Source organism: Fusarium redolens (genome assembly GCF_020744475.1).
Source record: "Fusarium redolens strain MPI-CAGE-AT-0023 chromosome Unknown BKA55scaffold_7, whole genome shotgun sequence".
Lineage (NCBI taxonomy): Eukaryota > Fungi > Ascomycota > Sordariomycetes > Hypocreales > Nectriaceae > Fusarium > Fusarium redolens.
Window position 1 is genome coordinate 354,382 of NW_025763670.1, and position 17,180 is coordinate 371,561.

The 17,180-nt window shown below is 48.9% G+C and overlaps 5 protein-coding genes across 5 annotated transcripts; 1 reads left to right on the forward strand and 4 right to left on the reverse strand.

Annotated features, from left to right (window-relative positions):
* Nucleotides 1-58: 58 nt before the first annotated feature.
* Nucleotides 59-3,007, reverse strand: BKA55DRAFT_538441 (eukaryotic membrane protein family-domain-containing protein; the record flags this gene model as incomplete). The annotated part of the gene is made up of 2 exons (XM_046190036.1): nucleotides 59-736; nucleotides 782-3,007. The coding sequence occupies 2 exons, from the start codon at nucleotides 3,005-3,007 to the stop codon at nucleotides 59-61; spliced, it is 2,904 nt and encodes a 967-aa protein (XP_046049821.1).
* A 616-nt stretch (nucleotides 3,008-3,623) lies between these two features.
* Nucleotides 3,624-4,480, reverse strand: BKA55DRAFT_510988 (dienelactone hydrolase; the record flags this gene model as incomplete). The annotated part of the gene is made up of 3 exons (XM_046187658.1): nucleotides 3,624-3,950; nucleotides 3,992-4,376; nucleotides 4,431-4,480. The coding sequence occupies 3 exons, from the start codon at nucleotides 4,478-4,480 to the stop codon at nucleotides 3,624-3,626; spliced, it is 762 nt and encodes a 253-aa protein (XP_046049822.1).
* A 494-nt stretch (nucleotides 4,481-4,974) lies between these two features.
* On the reverse strand, nucleotides 4,975-5,829 carry BKA55DRAFT_510141 (uncharacterized protein; the record flags this gene model as incomplete). The annotated part of the gene is made up of 1 exon (XM_046187571.1): nucleotides 4,975-5,829. One exon carries the CDS (start codon nucleotides 5,827-5,829, stop codon nucleotides 4,975-4,977), a length of 855 nt encoding a protein of 284 aa, XP_046049823.1.
* A 2,697-nt stretch (nucleotides 5,830-8,526) lies between these two features.
* On the forward strand, nucleotides 8,527-10,348 carry BKA55DRAFT_689074 (amino acid permease/ SLC12A domain-containing protein; the record flags this gene model as incomplete). The annotated part of the gene is made up of 2 exons (XM_046199307.1): nucleotides 8,527-9,011; nucleotides 9,148-10,348. The coding sequence occupies 2 exons, from the start codon at nucleotides 8,527-8,529 to the stop codon at nucleotides 10,346-10,348; spliced, it is 1,686 nt and encodes a 561-aa protein (XP_046049824.1).
* Nucleotides 10,349-11,074: 726 nt separating this feature from the next.
* On the reverse strand, nucleotides 11,075-16,950 carry BKA55DRAFT_593274 (uncharacterized protein; the record flags this gene model as incomplete). Its single annotated transcript, XM_046195528.1, has 12 exons — nucleotides 11,075-11,504; nucleotides 11,704-11,993; nucleotides 12,258-12,561; nucleotides 12,656-12,854; nucleotides 12,999-13,206; nucleotides 13,304-14,178; nucleotides 14,303-15,008; nucleotides 15,075-15,231; nucleotides 15,284-15,307; nucleotides 15,353-15,916; nucleotides 15,989-16,692; nucleotides 16,906-16,950. The coding sequence occupies 12 exons, from the start codon at nucleotides 16,948-16,950 to the stop codon at nucleotides 11,075-11,077; spliced, it is 4,506 nt and encodes a 1,501-aa protein (XP_046049825.1).
* Nucleotides 16,951-17,180: the final 230 nt, after the last annotated feature.

Below are 17,180 nucleotides of genomic sequence, written 5' to 3' on the forward strand. Positions count from 1 at the left end.
ACTTGATCATGTAATGCGAAAGTTAACGCCGTAAAATGCTACAGAAGAACGCATTCATTCACCAAATCCTCTTGGCAACCATCTCATACCTCATCACCTTCTCAAAATCATCCTTCTTCTTTTCTGTCTTCTCAACCCTCTTCCCCGGTCCTTTACCACCCTTCAATCCCTCGTTCCTATCAGCATGAATCCATCGCTGTCTCTCCTCTCCAACCTCAACCTGACCAAAACCACCGACTCTTCGTCCACCGGGTGTATCAAAAGATTCAGGAGCACGGCCCTGATGTTCTGCACGTTTCATCTTCGCGTATCTGTTGCGGGAGTATTTGAGAAGGACCATGCCCAAAAGGAGTTTGAGAATGAGGAGAACGAGGAAGGCGATGAAGAAGACTACGACCATGGTTACAGCGGCGATGAAGTCGTCGGATGTCCAGGAGTACCAGGGCCGAGAGTTGAGGGGTGAGCCGTAGGGGTAGCCGTATGTTGCGCGGCCGAGCGAGTCACGGATAAGAGAGTCGAAGCGGTTGAGGGCGGCTATCATAGCGGGTGATGAGGGTGTGGCTGATTCTTCGGAGAGGGATGTTTGTGTTGATTGGGGGATGGGCATTGGCATTGGCATAGGGAGATGTGTGGACAGAAGCATATGGTAGGTTTGGATGGAGGCGCGGATAAAGAGGCAAGATAGGGGTATGACAGCGAGACCGAGACGCTTGGTCAGAGAAGGAGTCATGAAAGCCTAGGGGCGTTAGTTGTAATCTGACAAGGGGTGAGGGTGACTTACATTGGTGTAGTAGTCTTTACACAAGATGTCAAGAATACGGCTATAGAAAGCTGGCTTGATGTTGTTAAACTTCGTCACATAGGCGTGTTTAATAGTATCGACAAGCATCTCACTACCAATGACAATGAAGAAAGGAGAGAGAACTTCGCCTGACATGAGCCACGAGGGTAGTACAGTAAAACTGTGTGGCAGGATAGAAGGGCTATGATGGGGTACAGATGTCTCATCATATGACTCCGAGCCTGCACCGGGGACGCTGAGGCCGCCAACCTCGACGACGTTACGCATCCCGATGATGAAGAGCATGATCCAAAGCTGGAAACGCTCAACGATGTCAGCGCATGTAAGCTGGAAGAGGTTGTCTTTCTCGAAACGCTTGAAGACAGTGGACTTGATCTCAACAAATTGGTTGGAGAGAAGAAGGGTCAACAGGGCGTTGGAGTAAGAGTTGACGGCAACATTAAGAGTGATGACTTGGTAGTAAAGCGCGATAGAGTGAAGACAGCAGTATACTAGAGCAAGCATAAACATGCCCAGCGGGAGAAGGACCTTGGAACGACCAGACGCATTACGTGAGAGCGTTTCCGTGCTGAAGAGACACTCCAGAATGTCCTGTCCCAGAGCTGAAAGTAGACGATCACCGACTTCAAGAATATTGTATATGACGTAGAGTTTGATGGCGGACTGAGCTCGAATGAAGTGGTACATACGGCTTGCGTCGAGAGTCATCAGGGCCATGGAACTGCATATTATGACAGCACCTTGGAGAAGATCAGCTTTGTGAAAGGCCGAGAGATTTGAAGGCATGGATTTCGTCCTCCTATGACGAAATGCTCCAGACTTCGGTTGTGATCGAGACTGTAAAGGCTTGAAGTGCCCGTTTCCATTCCCGTTTCCGTTTGCCTTGAAATCGGGAATCCCGTTTTCATCGTTTGAGCGGCCTCGAGGACGGCTCTCACTGCGTGATCTTCCTTCATCAGAGGTCTCATCAGCTCGCGAGGTCCTACCTCGTCGCCAAAGGCGTCCAAGGCCATACCACACGAAGCCGAGGAGCCATCGAACTTCTTTAAGGATCACATAGCCCCACCAACGAACTAGCATACTGACAGCTTGGATAAAGCGCATAGGAAGGATGGTGAAATTGTAAAGCCAAGCATCGAGACATGCTAGGGCCCCAAAATTGAGCGTAAGTTCGAGATGGGGCGGTAAAAGAATCACGTTCTTAAGACGCTCGAATTTGACAGCATTGGATTCATAGGGGATATCGTAAGCGTGGGACTGGTGGATGTACAATGGACTAGGTCTTTGCGCTGCCAACTCCAGCTGTAGATGTGTAGGTAACGACATGGGCGGTAGAGGAATGATGGGTGGAATCGGTGATGGTGGTCGAAGGCCTGAAGAGTCTGTTTGGAGAGGTATGGCTGTTGCAGGTGTTGACCGGGCGCTGAGAACAGGAGATGTTCCACCTGCACCGTCAAGGTTGAGATGTAGAGATGTAGGTCGTCCAGTTGAGTTGAAAGAAGAGTATCGTCTCGGCGAAGACGTCCCACTCGAATCGCTTGCTAATACACGGCTTGTAGGAGGTGTAGAGAGAGTTCTCGCTCCAGGCGATGGCCGTCGGTGAATATTCATCTGAATATCTCTCGCAGTCCGTAGGGCAGAAGCTGGACCTGTGCGAGCTTCTACAGCGACACCATTTTGCTGCGCTGGGGGAGCCGCATCATCAAGGCGCATCGCATGCTGACGTATAGCTTCGCGCTGATCGAGAAGGTGGGTTGTGGATTCTTGATCAATTGACCTCCGTTCTGGCGCGGGAGCCACAGGTAACGACTCAGGAGAGTTTGTGAGGCGCTGCATCTCAGTCGCGGAGAGACGTCTAACATTAGGGTTCGTGGTATTGCTTATCGTACTGCTACGGCTGGCCCTGCCAGAGGGTACAGCAGTGTTATCATCCTGGTCTTTCTCTTTGTCTAAACTCTCCTCCACAGGCTCTTGTTCTTGTTCCTCGTCATCTTCGACCGCTGGTTCGGAAATAGAAGAGTTGGATTCTACGCGACGCACACTACTACTTCTGTGGGAGCCTTCTTCAGAAGAGTGGTCTTCGTCAGAGGGAATCGTGGGGAGTTTGTCGTTTGTTGTGTCGGCGCATGATGGAGGAGGAGTCGAGGATGGTGATAGAAGCGGTGGGAGGTGATGAGAATTGATGGAATCGACGGAGGCGGCCATCACCAAGGCTGAGACTCTCGAAGCATGTTTTTCCTCGAGTTATGGGTTTTTCGTAACGAGGGTCAATCGGTTGGTGATCGCGTGTGTTGAAAGAAGAGACGTTGCAGCTGAAAATGGGTTGTCAGCATTGAATCACCATGAGACAAGACGCAGCTGAGCTGAACTGAAGTGAACCGGTTCAGTTGACAGTGGGTGCGCCACAGTGGAGTCGGCACCGAGGGTTCCCCTGAGCGGGAGAGCGTGCGTGCTCTGAGCACTGAAACTTTGGGACAGTGGGGGGTTTGAGCAGGGGTTGTGTCAGTGGCTTGAGATGAGAATGGATCCATGGATCTGGATACCGTGGCGGGAAGAGCATCGCGAATCTGTCTTGGTGAAAGCCAAGACGGGTACAACAGATAATAAATTGTTGAATTAATCACATCGAAATCGCCAAGTTTTGCATAATTTCTTGCAGTACGTAGTATCACCTCTTGTTTCCAAGGTTCTAGATCCTCTGCCGTGTTAAGGTTTCGCTTCAGTCCAAGACAAGGTTTCACTGAGCATGTCATCCACCATTTACATTCTTTAACCTCTATTAAATATCTTCATATATATCATTAACTTATCTACATCTATCCTAAGCAAGGTGCTCGTCAAACCACTGCACAGCCTGGAAGAAAGCTTGCTCCTTGGCAAATCGCTTATTCTTGTCTTTCAGGTCAGCGCGCACAGCAAATCCATGCTCAACGTGAGAGAACAGGTTGATCTGGAACGGCTTGCCAGTCTCGATGAGAATCTCCTCCGATCGGTGGCGGAGCTTAGTGGGGAAAATGTTGTCGGTTTGAGCAGCAGCGATAGAGAGGGGACCAGTGATGGCCTTGAGCTCTTCTTCCTCGACGAAAGAAGGGTGAGCGATGTAACCGACGTCGATACCCTCCTTGTAGTTGCGAACAACGTACTGGGACTGTTAGTGATGTGCTTTTGAGTCAAGCTTAAACGACATACCTTGGCGCCGAAGCAGTATCCGACAGCTCCAATCTTTGTCGCACCCTGCTCCTTGAGCGTCTTGATAGACTCAACGATAATAGGGTCGATCTGAGCGGGTGTATGAGGGTTATCGCCATTGGCACCCTTTGTGATCCAGCTCATGATGTCAAGACCCTCAGGCATAGGCAGAGGCATAACATCGCCGTTGAAAATGTCGGGGATGATGGTGGTGTAGCCGTTGGCGGCGAATTGATCAGCCATCAATTTGCTGTTGGTCCAAATTCCGAAAATATCGGCAATGTAGACAATTCCGGTACCCTTGTGCGCCTTATCCGCGGGAGCTGTCGCGATGTAAGCGTCAAGGCCGCTACCGAGCTTGATCATCTTGCCGGTGGGCTCGCCTCTACAAATTATTAGATATAAATTGCGCGAATACCTTTTTCGAGGTAAAACTTACTCATGGCGAACACCCTCAGTGCAGCACTTAGCAGGTTGGTTAGAAGCCATTGTGATAGTAAATTTCTCTGCGGAATTGTAGAATGGAGGGGAAATTTCTCGGAGGTCACTTGGCCGAGTTTATATCCTCTTCCAAGCGGAACCAGGTCTTTCCGAGTGACGCAATTAATCGAGGCCGAGATGCCGTGTTACCCCACAAACAATGGCCGTTGCGTGAACTATTCCCGTGTGCTTTCTAAGCAACCTCTTTGTGCTAATTGGTGAAAGCGGGATATCTAGGTCTAGAGAAGAGTCTGCTTGTGGATGTTTTTGAAGCTATCCCCATTGGGTCCCATTTTTCGCTCTTAGACTTTTAACTCCGACGGGATATACGGATATGGACATTGGGCCAAATGCCGAATTACGAAACTACCCCACAGCATATTATTTTGACTTTTGAGAAAATCGGTATCGGTGGGATGTGTTGACTGTCATTATTCGTGCGGATGGTATCATTATATGTTCTAGGAATGTAAGTAGTGGTATGGTACACAGCGACAATCTTGTCACTTTTGTCGAATGCCCTTGGGTTTTCTCTTCTTGAAGACCACAGTCTGTACTCCCGGTCCAGCTTCCTCTGGCTCTGGCTTTATCAGAGGTTCAGCAGGTGCCTCTGTCTTGACATCTGTGTTATCCTCCGCCTTGACTTCTGTCGCATCTTTCGTCTTCACGGTTGTATCCTGTGTCGCATCGTCCTCCTTCTTCACATCCTTCACATCCTCCGTTTCCTCCTTCACAGCCCTAGGTGTAAACGTCGATCCGCTTAGTAGCGCATCGAGTTCCCGATCTTCTTGTTGTGGCATGACTTTTGAGTCTCGTCCCCATCGTCTAGGCTTCTTGAACAGACCTCGCACAGCGTCCTCCTCTTCTTTCTCGTCCTCCGTCACTTCACGCTTTCGTACACCATTGGCTCTGGCTTCAACCTTTGCTTCTTCATCCTCTTCTGTCTTCGCCTCGATAATTCTCGTATTCGTAACTGTCCACTGTCCAGGCATAGCCATCTCAGGTCGAAAGTCACTCGGCATCGCGACGCCCATCGCAGCAAGCTGTTCTCTCTGTTTCTTCAAAGACGCTTCTGTCGGTGCGCTCTGTTGCGCGCGCGGCGCAGGTCTCGACGATGGACCTGCTTCCGTAGAAGATCCTCCAACAACTCCATTTAGGCGTTCGACTTCCCGCTTGGCGCGGTCTTTTTCGCGTTCTTCTCGCTCGTGGTTGCGGTGCAGATCGCGGAGGAAGCGCTTCAGTGCGCCCTGATGTCTGGCGGTAGACTCGTGGTTTTGGCGCTCGAGTTTTGTGTCGCGCACATAGCATTCGCAGTGCTTGCACCAATATTTGGGCGTGGATTTCCAGTATTCTGACATTTTGGGTGGTGATGTTGAAAGAAGGTTGCCTGAATGTTTCTAGAATTAGTGGCTTGAAATCAATGTGCTTATGCTGAGCTGCAAGGCTAATGCACGGACCAGGAAGAAGCTCCAGGGTAAGCTTCTTCATGTGGGAGAATGTCAATCAAAGCTGCTGAAGAAGCCAGGGTAACGCAGCTTTGGCTTTAATTTTATTCGAAAATAGTAGTAATATCTACTCTGGTGTAATTCTTATATATGTTGTTCTCCAATGCTGATCATGGTTGCCACTATCACTCCCAGAGACTAATTCGCAAGCTCCGTACTTCCACTTAAGTACGCATGAATCCTATATATGTGCAAATTTAACTTTCATAGCACCACTCAACTCACATAAAACAATATACATAGTCAATGCTATTACAGAGCAGAATATCTTATAGACAAACTGATTACGTAGAATGATTCCCAAAAACCTAAACAAACCGAGGCACTGATCAGTTTAATACAGCCATCCCATTGTAAACCTAACAAAGCTCCCAAGTGACGACTTCTACACAGCCGGTAAAAGACTATTGTATATTCTGAGCTGTAAAAAAACCCTGAACGTACACTTGTATTCCTGAGCCTATCATACCTACCAAGAGGTAATGTTCATTCCTTGATGAGTATGATCTGCCAGTCCCAGGGCCAGACACAATCGCTTCCTTCATGGCGATCTTTGATGTTTGTGTTTAGCGCGATGATATACATCGCGTCAGACACTGCATGGTACCAAAAGTCATTGGGACGAAGATCCGAGTTATCCAGTTTGATCGTACGAAACTATCCCTCTTGGGCAAGTCAGGACCAATTCGAGCCGACAAGGACCCTGAATTCTTTTTGCTCCGAATGGGCTGAGATACGCGAACAGAGATCCAAGTGGTTTCACGTTTCGTTTCGACAATCTGATGACCCAGATCCCATCTCCAACCGAAAATACCTTACTTGTAATAGCATAATAATAAATATCTTGACCAAATAAGCACAGGCTTCATTACCTCCCTCAATCGGAGAATATCGCAATGCTGTTATACTCTGAAAAAGCGTTAGCCCAGCCGCCCTGTCCCTTGCATGATCCCTGGATCCCAACATCCTTCAGTGGAGCATCGTTCAGCATTCAATACGATATCGTACGTACTGTACTGTCGTAAATACCGCAAAACTCAGTTCATTATAATTTGAGAATTGCTTGGCGCTTACAGCGTTGGCCGCCAATAAGCGCATCTCAAGACGCATTGCCTATTCTGGGTCTCGAGTAAGCGATGATTCGGCGGTGGCGGTCTTTCAGTGGTTTTTTTCTCCGGAGGAGGAGGCAAAAAAACGACGAGAAACTTGGCGGTCGCTCTGCCGTTGAGCCGCAACCTTGGGATGCTGGGCGTTTTTGAACTTCACATCATGGCAGATGAGCGTGAAACAAGGGATTGTTTGTGTAAAAAGACCCAGAATTTGTGAGGTGTCATGGCGCATCAGGATGTAAACTTTTCTTTTCCTTGATGATCTATCTGGACCTTGCAGCTCTTGTCAAACTTGCTTCCATAATGTTCGTCATATCACATCTCACGTCACGCTCAGCCTCCAACGCTGCAATCCATTATGTAAATGAGTCCCTTAAACCGGGTTGCCTCTGATTGTCCATTGGATTCTCTTCTCACAAGATCGGGGGCTATCCCTATAGCGAGGTCGTCGGGTCCAGTTGCCGATTCTGGTCTTTGACAGCGGAATGTCCGTGTAAACCGCACCATATTTCTTCCTGTATCCACATCATCCACTGTCAGACTCTTTAACGAATCATGTATCAATTTGTCTTTGCTTGTTTCTACAGGGTATCGAAAAACTCTGCAGAGTTTCTCAGCCGAGGATCCACTAGTTCTCAGGCTCTTGCGCTTTTGCCGTAAACGAATCATGAAGTACATCACGTGAGAAGACTTCGCACGTGATCTCTTAATGAGCTGAATTGAAGAGTTTGAAACTGTGACGTCAGGTACTGTCTTGGCATTTCACCTCATAAACTTCGTTCGGATCGACATTCCGTGAACAAGTTTTATAAGTCATGTTACAACAGCAGCAACGAGATGGGTGCGTATCTGATGCGACGCGACGATCTCGGGGACTTGCGAAATGAACATCATGGAGAAGGAGAAGCTTAAATTGCAAGATGCGCTGAACGGACTCTTCTCATCCTTGAGCTCATGAGGTTGTTTGATGGGTACGCTCCTCCTGATGAGAGAGGTTCAGTGGAGAAAAACAGTTGCCTCCGCCTCCTCTAATATCGACGATATCCACCATCTTCACTCGGACTCGCCATATTGCTGCTCCAGTTACTTAACGAGACTCCATAATGACGCGATGTCTGCAATTCTCGCTCTCACTCCTCAACAAGGGTTCATCGCCATCAAAGGATTGCAACCACCGACGACCCACTGAACTCTCCACCACCACCATGTCTGAGTCTCGACTTTGTGGGTTTTGCCTTGCTGTGGCCTTCTAGGATCGTCTCTATGAGTTCCATCCTCATAAATCCCTTTGCTCTCGCTCTCTCTTTGACTTCTTCTTTCTCTCTCTTCATCCCCATCTCCCATCTCCACATGTTCTCAACCCCAGATATCTTCTGAGGTTGACAAAGTGGTTTTGAGCTGTCTCATCAACTAACAGCAACTCGGCCGAATCATCTCCAACATGTCCTCCGACTCGGAAAAGGCCTCCAAGAGGGTCGAGAGCCCCAGCCCCATCGTCGAAACTGATGGTGGTAACGCTGATGGTCTTCATCGCCGTCTCAATAACCGTCAAGTCCAACTCCTCGCTATCGGAGGCACTATTGGTACTGGCTTGTTCATCGGCATCGGTGCCGGTCTGGCCAAAGGTGGCCCTGGCAGTCTCCTCGTCTGCACAGCTCTCTACTCCATGGTCCTCGGTCTCACCAACAACTCGATTGCTGAGATGAACACTTATATGCCTGTCTCTGGCGGTTTCATCCGTCTTGCTGGTCACTGGGTTGACGACGCGCTCGGCTTCATGGTCGGATGGAACTTCTTCTTCTACGAGGCTCTCCTGATCCCCTTCGAAATTGTCGCTCTGAACCTTGTTGTCTCATTCTGGAGTGACAATGTTACTGACGCTGGTCCAACTGCTGGCTTCATCATCGCAGTCATCATCGCATATGGGTAAGGCTTAAACCCCGAGCTGCATCCTGATGAACATCGTCACGGATGCGCTCCATGGTTTCTTTCCTCAATTCTGCTTCCCTCCCTTTCCCTGTCTACGTGTGAATGCATGCTAAACATCCGTCTCCTTTTCTAGTGTGTGCAATATTCTTGCTGTTGGTGTCTTTGGTGAAGCTGAGTTCTGGCTGGCCCTCGGCAAGGTCCTTCTGATCTTTATCCTCTTCATGTTTACGTTCGTGACGATGGTTGGGGGTAACCCCCAAGGTGACGCTTATGGCTTCCGCTACTGGTCCAATGCGCATGACGCATTTGCTACATTCCGAACCGAAGGTGATCTTGGACGTCTCGAAGGCTTTATGGGTGCCTTGGCATCCGCTGCCTTCTTTGTCGTCGGCCCTGACTATATCTCTATGGTCGCCGCCGAATCTAAGCACCCTAGCCGATATGTCAAGACTGCCTTCAAGACCTGCTACTTCCGTTTCGGTCTCTTCTTTATCGGTGCTGCCCTGACTTGTGGCATCGTTCTTAGCCACACTGATGAGACACTCGTTGAGGTTCAACTTGGCAGCGGATCCGGCGGCGGCACTGCTGCTGCCTCTCCTTGGGTCATCGCCATGGCTAACCTCGGTATCGAAGGATTGCCCCATCTCGTCAATGCCCTTCTTTTCACAACTATCTTCTCTGCTGGCAACACATACACATACTGCGCGACCCGTTCCCTATACAGTCTCGCCCTCGACGGACGTGCTCCAGCCTTCCTCCGCAAGACCACCAAGAGCGGTATCCCTATCTGGTGTTTCGCCGTCACCATGGTATTCCCTCTGTTGGCCTTCCTTCAGCTCGACAGCTCCTCCGCCGAGGCTCTGAGCATCCTTCTCGCCCTCATCACTGGTGGTGGTATCGTGGATTATATCACCATGAACATTACCTTCCTCTTCTACTACCGTGCTTGCAAGGCCCAGGGCATTGATCGCAAGAAGATGCCTTACTTTGGCTACTTCCAGCCCTACTGTGCTTGGATCGCTCTTATCCTTCACACAGTCGTTTGTTACACCTACGGATACACATCCCTGGCCCCCTTCAACGCGAAGAACTTCTTCTCCAACTACACCATGCAACTCATCGCTCCCTTCATGTACCTCGGCTGGAAGCTCTTCAAGCGTACCAAGATCGTCAGTGCCAAGGAGTGCGATATTGTCTGGGAGCGACCTGTTATTGACGCCTATGAGGAGCGCGCCATGATCGTCGACCCCCCGACTGGCTTCTGGGAGGAGATTATTGGTCTTGTTGGCATCAAGAAGAACAAGAAGAAGAACGCTGCTGAAGTCCATGTCTGATCGTGCACCTGAAAATGGTAGACGCGAAGCAAGAATGACGCTGCGATATTCACGATGCGCAGAAGCAGCCAGTCAGTTCGCGGATCGTCGCGACAGAGAGGTCAAGCTCCGCCGGTCATCATCATCGAAGCGACGATATCGTGGATAGAACCCTGCTGCGCCGCCTGAAGTTACAGGCGGCATGAAAGATACCCAAACGTCATTCCCCAATGGGTCGAGTGACGATAGCTTGTATGAATTAGAGTGTATATACGAATATATGAATGAACATATCCTGCTATGATTGACCTCTTTGCGCCTTCCAACGACATGTTCATCCAGTGTTGCGAATCACTGAGAAGCGGGATCTCTGTCCTGGAACATTGTAACATGGTCGCTTGACGAGTTTGTAACACACATGGCATCAAACTTGGCCTTTCGAATTGAACCATGACGGTATCCTTGTAGGTCACGGATGTACATCTGTATACACATCTTTTCTTTCCTGTGACACCCTCTAGCGGGTTCATCTCTACGCTGCCCCGAGGAGCAAGAAAACTCCTGACCCTACCTAAATCAAGGTGCCAAAAACACCTAGTCTAAAGACCCACTAAGTTATACCAAACTTACCTAAGTCTTTTTGTCATTTAGGATAAAGGTTCTAAGTTTTCTTTCCTCCCCTAGACTGCCAGATTCTTCTCGCGCTTGTCAGCACGTCACAGATGACAAGCCGGAGGTTGGTGGGGACTAACGGCCCGAAAGGCCAGCTCCGTAATTCCGACCGGTGCCGACCGCCGAGTGGATCCTCCGGGAGGGAGCAAATGGTCGGCTGAACGCAGCGTTGCAATTTCTTGGCTTTGACTTCATCGGCTTTTTTGCGAGGTCGGTTGAAGCTATAGATGATCCGCTGTTGGGTGTGCGTGGCTGGATGGTTGGAGGTTGGTTATCAGTCTTGCGGCGCTGAGTGATCGTCAAATCTTCCTCAGCAATGATCATGGCAGTCTCTCTAAAAGCCCCGCCATTCAACACTCGACATGCCGCCACGTCTCTCTTTTGGTCGCAACAATTGAGTATCTCGAACAGTACTTGCCTTGTACTCAGTTTCAAGCCAATGTCTTCGTTTGGCGTATTCCAAGATGCTCTCAACAGAACTCTTATCCTGCCATCGTAATGGGACCTGAACAACCCATACTCCAGACCGGCTCTTGATCTCCGTCTCTTCATTCAAAAGGTCAAGTGGAATTCGCCTGCGTTCCGCGCGCCTGCCAACAAATAACCATTCACGAATGACAAAATCCGGGTTTGCAACACTGATGGCAGAATTCTTAGGTTTGCAAAGATCTTGAGGCACCTTGGCGCCATGAAGCATGAGAAACTTGACGGCCTCCAATCTGTGGCTTTGAACGGCAGCATTCAAAGGCGATCCGTGTTCATGACAATGATGTTCAAGATCACTAATCCCGAACTTGATGAGGTTTTGAATCGCTGTGACCGAACCCCAGCAGGATGCTCGGCATAGCAAACAATGAGTACCTGGAATTCCCAGGCCACACAACTGGCGAATACCCTCAATCTTGATTGCAGGTTTGGCATACCGGAGGTTATAGGTTATCGCGACCAACGCGTCTACTCCGTTGGAGAAGAAAGGGTCAGGCCAACTGCCGAGCTTTCCCACTTGTAGATCGAGTCTCATGCCCACCATGCATAACAAATAACCCCGACAAGGGCTTGTAAAAAGACAATGGGAAGCAGAGTAACCGAACTTATCGCATAAGTATAGATCAACGCCATGTTCTAAGAGCCACTTGAAGAGCCCAATGTTGGGTTTGGTACCTGGTTGGCAAGTCCATAATGTCATGAGGCTGAGGAGATTTCTTCCATCCACGTTTATTCGTCTGCTCGATAGGCCGGCCTTGAGAAGAATGTCGACCATTCTCCATGATCTCTGTACGAAAGCCACATCAAGGAGTCTGTAGGATGAAGTATTCATCACGTCGACATGGGCACCGCGACAGATGAGTAGCTCTACAACTTCCATTGAACCGTGTTCAACTGCAACAAATAGAGGCGTACAATTTCTGTCGTCGGTTGTGTTGACATCGGCTCCATGAATAAGCAGAGCATTTGCCGCTTTGACATTGTTTTGCGCAGCTGCCATAAAAAGAGGAGTCCGGTTCTGATGACGGATAGCCTTCTGATTAATAATGGCACTGAGCGAGTCAAGTCTTGAGGTGCTTTTAAAGATGAAGTTACCTGAAGTATCCAGGAAGAACTTTCTGTGAACTAAATAGCTGCTTCCTGCCTCAGTGACTTGTATGAGTTGCTTACGTGACTTCACCTTGGCCCAAGGCCTTGCCCTGAAGTTTGTTCATCATTATCATGGGTCCATCTGTGTTATTTGAAGCGAGAGGTATGTTGAAGATACTGTGTTGTTTGTGTGAAAAGGTTCCTCCCTCTGCAAGGCATGCATTCAATAATGTTGGAAGAAGGATGTTAAGGTTCGGTCGCTCTGGGAAAAGATCGAGAACTGTACAATGGGCATCACTAGTAGGATGAACCATAATGGTTGAAACAGGTGCTCCCCTTCTAATTAGCCACTCGATAACCTTATAATAACCTTGAAGTATGGCCAGAGCCAACGGCGTCAGAAGTAGAGCAAAGGGCAGATTACACTCTAATGGGCAGCCGAGACTGTAATGCTTTTTACAAGTCTGTACGTCATCCTGAAGAATAGCCCGATGGAATGCATATGCCAGAGCACGCATACCACATGACGTTTGTGACAGGATGCCGAATCGATGTAAGGATTGAGTAGCCTCAGAGAACCTGGGTTCATACACAATGAGGGATAGGGCAGATGTGTTCTTTGCAGTTGAGACCTGTTGCTGAAAGCTTATAATCACCACACAGAACTTAGAGGGATAGGGCTTTACTGCTTGTCCAGTATTCTTCCGTTTTGCAAAAAGGCAGGAGAACAGAAACAGCCTCGAGGTGTAATCGAGTCGCTGCCGCACAAATAGGAGTCTCATGGTGCTTAGATGTCATTTTCAGCGCAACATCAACGTTGCCCAAGTCAAGCAGCTCCTCCAAAACCATCACCGAGTTCACCTCTGTGGCCAAATGCCACACAGTCCTGCCCAAGTTATCGGTATCGAGGATTGACCCACCAAAGCGCACTAATTTTTGAAGAGCCTCCCAGGTGTTCTCCCGACAGCACATATGAACTGGCTTGAAACCGTCGGGTCTATCAGCACGCGGGCCCAGGCCGAAGGCTAACAATGGGGCTAAAACTCGATAAGATCTCTCAAATAATGCAAGATGAAGAGCATTCCAGCCAGGATGCTCGGGATCAATGTCTGTCGACTGGGCCAATTCAGCTCTCCGTGTGGTAAGGAAAGCGTTCATCCCGGTTTCATCGTTCAGTTTGATAAGTGAATGGATGTATCTAAGAACTTCTTCATTACTAGCGCCGTCGAGAGATTGGTCTTCTGGTGATTGGGATGGTATCGTTTCGCCTGTTCTTAAGATAAACTCTCCGGTTTCCTGGCGAAGAACAAATCTCGGCGAACCTGGCGTATTATTGTCACCAAGGGTCTTGTACAATTGCGGAAAGCGGGACCACATTTGTGAGGTCTCAGAGGTGAAAGAAGGCATCTGTAGGTACCGATCATAACGAATCCTGAAGAGTTGCACATCTTGAGCCGTGATAGACACACCAGCCTTAACAAGCTCGATAACGATTTCCAGATTGTTGGTGAAAGTGTCAGGGCATGAGAGGGTGAGAGATAGGATAGTTTCCGATGGTAACGGGGTGGCAAGGGGTGACATTGAGACGTTCAGCAACAACTGAACTGTTTGTAGCCGAGCCGTGTGTGCAATACGAAAATTTCTCCGATCAGACGGGACCCCCAGGTATAATGTCATTATTTCGCAAGTGAAGAAAACTATAAAAGAAACCTTGGCCGCCAAGGGCACAGTGGAACGGAGTGCCAAATCTGCTGCATGCCAGTACATCAGAGCCACTTTCCAGCAACTCCTGGCATACATCACGCATACTGAATGCAGATGCCATATGAAGAGGGGTAAATTCGGGCCTGATCACTGCAGTGATGGCTTGCGATAGAATCTTTCTTGACTCGGAAGAGGTGTTTAGAGATGAGGGATGATGACAGAATATGAAGTCAATTGCCCACAGACAGAAAGCGGGCGTCTTGAATGGATGAAGGAGCTTTCGCAGGAGCTTGTGCGTTCTACCTTCCATCTTTAAGGGTGGCGTTGTATATGACGTCCAAGTCAGTACTGATTTACCGTAAAAAGTTCTGCGCCTGCGTTGCGCGAGAATATCGTCGATAGTGCGTGATGTGTCACGAGTCGGCGGAAATCGCTCCATATCCTCCATGGTAAGGAAGCGAAGACAGAGGAAAGAAAAGAAGTCCACACCATCTGCGTGCGAAACAGTATAGTCCCTGAGCTGTGGGTATTGATGATCCGAATTGCGAGTTTTTAGCGACTGAAGATATTCTTGGACTGTAAAGTGTGCAAACTGAATTCTCGTTTTGCCATCGGTGAAGGAACTGGATTTGTCGACTCGAACAAGGCTACTGCACCATGGCAGCAATTCCTCTTCTTCTACAATCTCATCATTTTCGAGAGTTGTTGCATCCTCTTCCAAAGAGATGGCCTCGCAAATTTCTTCTCACTCCGTTTTGAAGAAAGAAGTCGCGGGCATTAATAATGCTTTCTTCACTAGTCGTTTCACTGTATCATCGTAACCATCAATCCTCAGTAAGATGCGATCATAGGTTTTATACAGTGTTGGGGGGAGCTTGCTCAAGGCTTCACGTCGAGCTTTGTCTGTTAGGGGTTCGCACATGTAGTCCAGTTGACAGGCTACCCAGCGAAACCTAGAGACCTTTTTAAGTCGGAGCGAGTGGTATCGGAGCAAGTGTGACTTACATCCCTTTAGCTTCCCCGACCAGTCTTGTCATAATGAGCTCTTTCAGACTCTGGTCACGAAGCCTCAACCGTTTCGAAGCAATCCTTTCACTAAGTTCCGAGGCAACATAGAGCTGTAGATCCTCAGTATGGGCCTCAATTTCGACATGAGGAAAGTCTTTTTCTAGACGCGTACGTATGATGCTCTCGTCCCGGCTTAACAGTGCCATGTTGATAACATCATCGCCTTGTGACAGGGCAAGGTTGGCCAAGCAGTCTACATTTGCTTCCACTCGACTGTCACACTCATCAATACCATCAACAATAATATAGACTCGGGTAAAACAAGCACAGATGCGATGCAGTATCTGTGTGAGCATTTCAGCTGTGGGCTTTGTGGAGAGGTGATGACTTGAGAACAGTTGGTCGTGATAATCCTGTAAGATTCGGAAAGCATTTTCGCACTGCATTGCGAGTTGCATGCAGAGAGACGAAAGAATGACGACTGGATGTTGGGAGCGCTCGTATTTATAGGTGCAGAAGAAGTATGCGACTGCTTTACCTGCATCATGAGCATTTCTCTGCAAACACTCCTCAATCATGGCTGCAGCAAGGACGGATTTCCCAGCACCAGGTATACCACTACACCAGAGCCTTGAGCTTGGAGTCGAGTACCAGCAGTCAAACCCTGGACCTTGCGTGAGCCAAAGACCGGTGAGGCCATACCGGAGCTTCCTGTTCGTCTCGTATTCGCCCCGGGGATTGACTTGGCCAAAGTCTCGCAGAACTTGATTCCTTTTGGCATCGAGAGCGATCTTGACTTGGATGTCCAAGATCTTTTCCGCAGTGCCTTTAATCTTGTCGAGCCCATCTTTTATCTCGGCTTGTCGTGATAAGCAATATTTAAGCAGGGCCAGAGAGTCAGCGGCAAGAGCTGTATGGATGATCTGATTGTAGCGCTGTATATCTTGGATCATTTCCTTGGACTTGGTTGATGTGAAAGGCCATTTTATTCGAGCATGCAGTCTTTCGCGTCCAGAATCCGAATTTAAGGAAGATTCTGTACGCGAAAGGCCTGTCTCCAAGCGCCTCAGCAGTTGGTGGCAATCGTGGAGATAATGCGGTTGAAGAATGGGCCGCGGCTCGTGAACAGTAGTTAGCTCAGGCGATTCTGTCTCTTCCAGGTCAAAAGCGACAAGTGAAATATTGTGCAAGATAACAGAGAGGCTCCTGATTTCACGGATGAGGTTTGCAACCTCTGTTGATGTACCTCTGTAGCTCTTGGCGTATTTGGTACCTGACCTGAAGATGAGATCGGCAAGAGCAACTAACCCAGCGATGCTCGCTGAGATGGAAAGAGGGTCCGCCGTTGAGATAAAAACGGCAAGAATGAAGAAAAGGAAAAACAAGAGCAAGAGTGAGGACTGGAGCTAAGGTATTGGTCAATACTGACTGAAGAGAGGAGCATAATTTAGGAGCTGGTACCAGTTTCACCTGTCACGGTCAGCTCGGAGAGCCTTGTGGCCAGCCTGCATCATACTGGCAGACGATGGTGTATTGTCCAACCAACTCATTGGAGCGAAGACCCCTCACTGAACAGAATTCCTTGAGAGTCGGAGGGCATGGATGATTTGCTGGGCTACCGTTCTGAATGCGACAAGTAAAACGCGGCGCCTGTTGTACTGCATAAGCTTGTAGGTGCATTTCCTGATGAGGCCACACAAGCCCCCACGAAACTGGCCTTGGCCCAAAACATGGCGTTGAGCTGAAAACAAAATCAGGGACTTAAGCGTCCTCAGCATATCGCAAGGATACCTACCTAGGTACCTTAGCCAATTGCTGCTGATGGCTAAAAAAAGCAACGTTGGATCTCAGCATGTATAGGACGAACAGTCCGAAATTGAAGTAGTGCGCACTC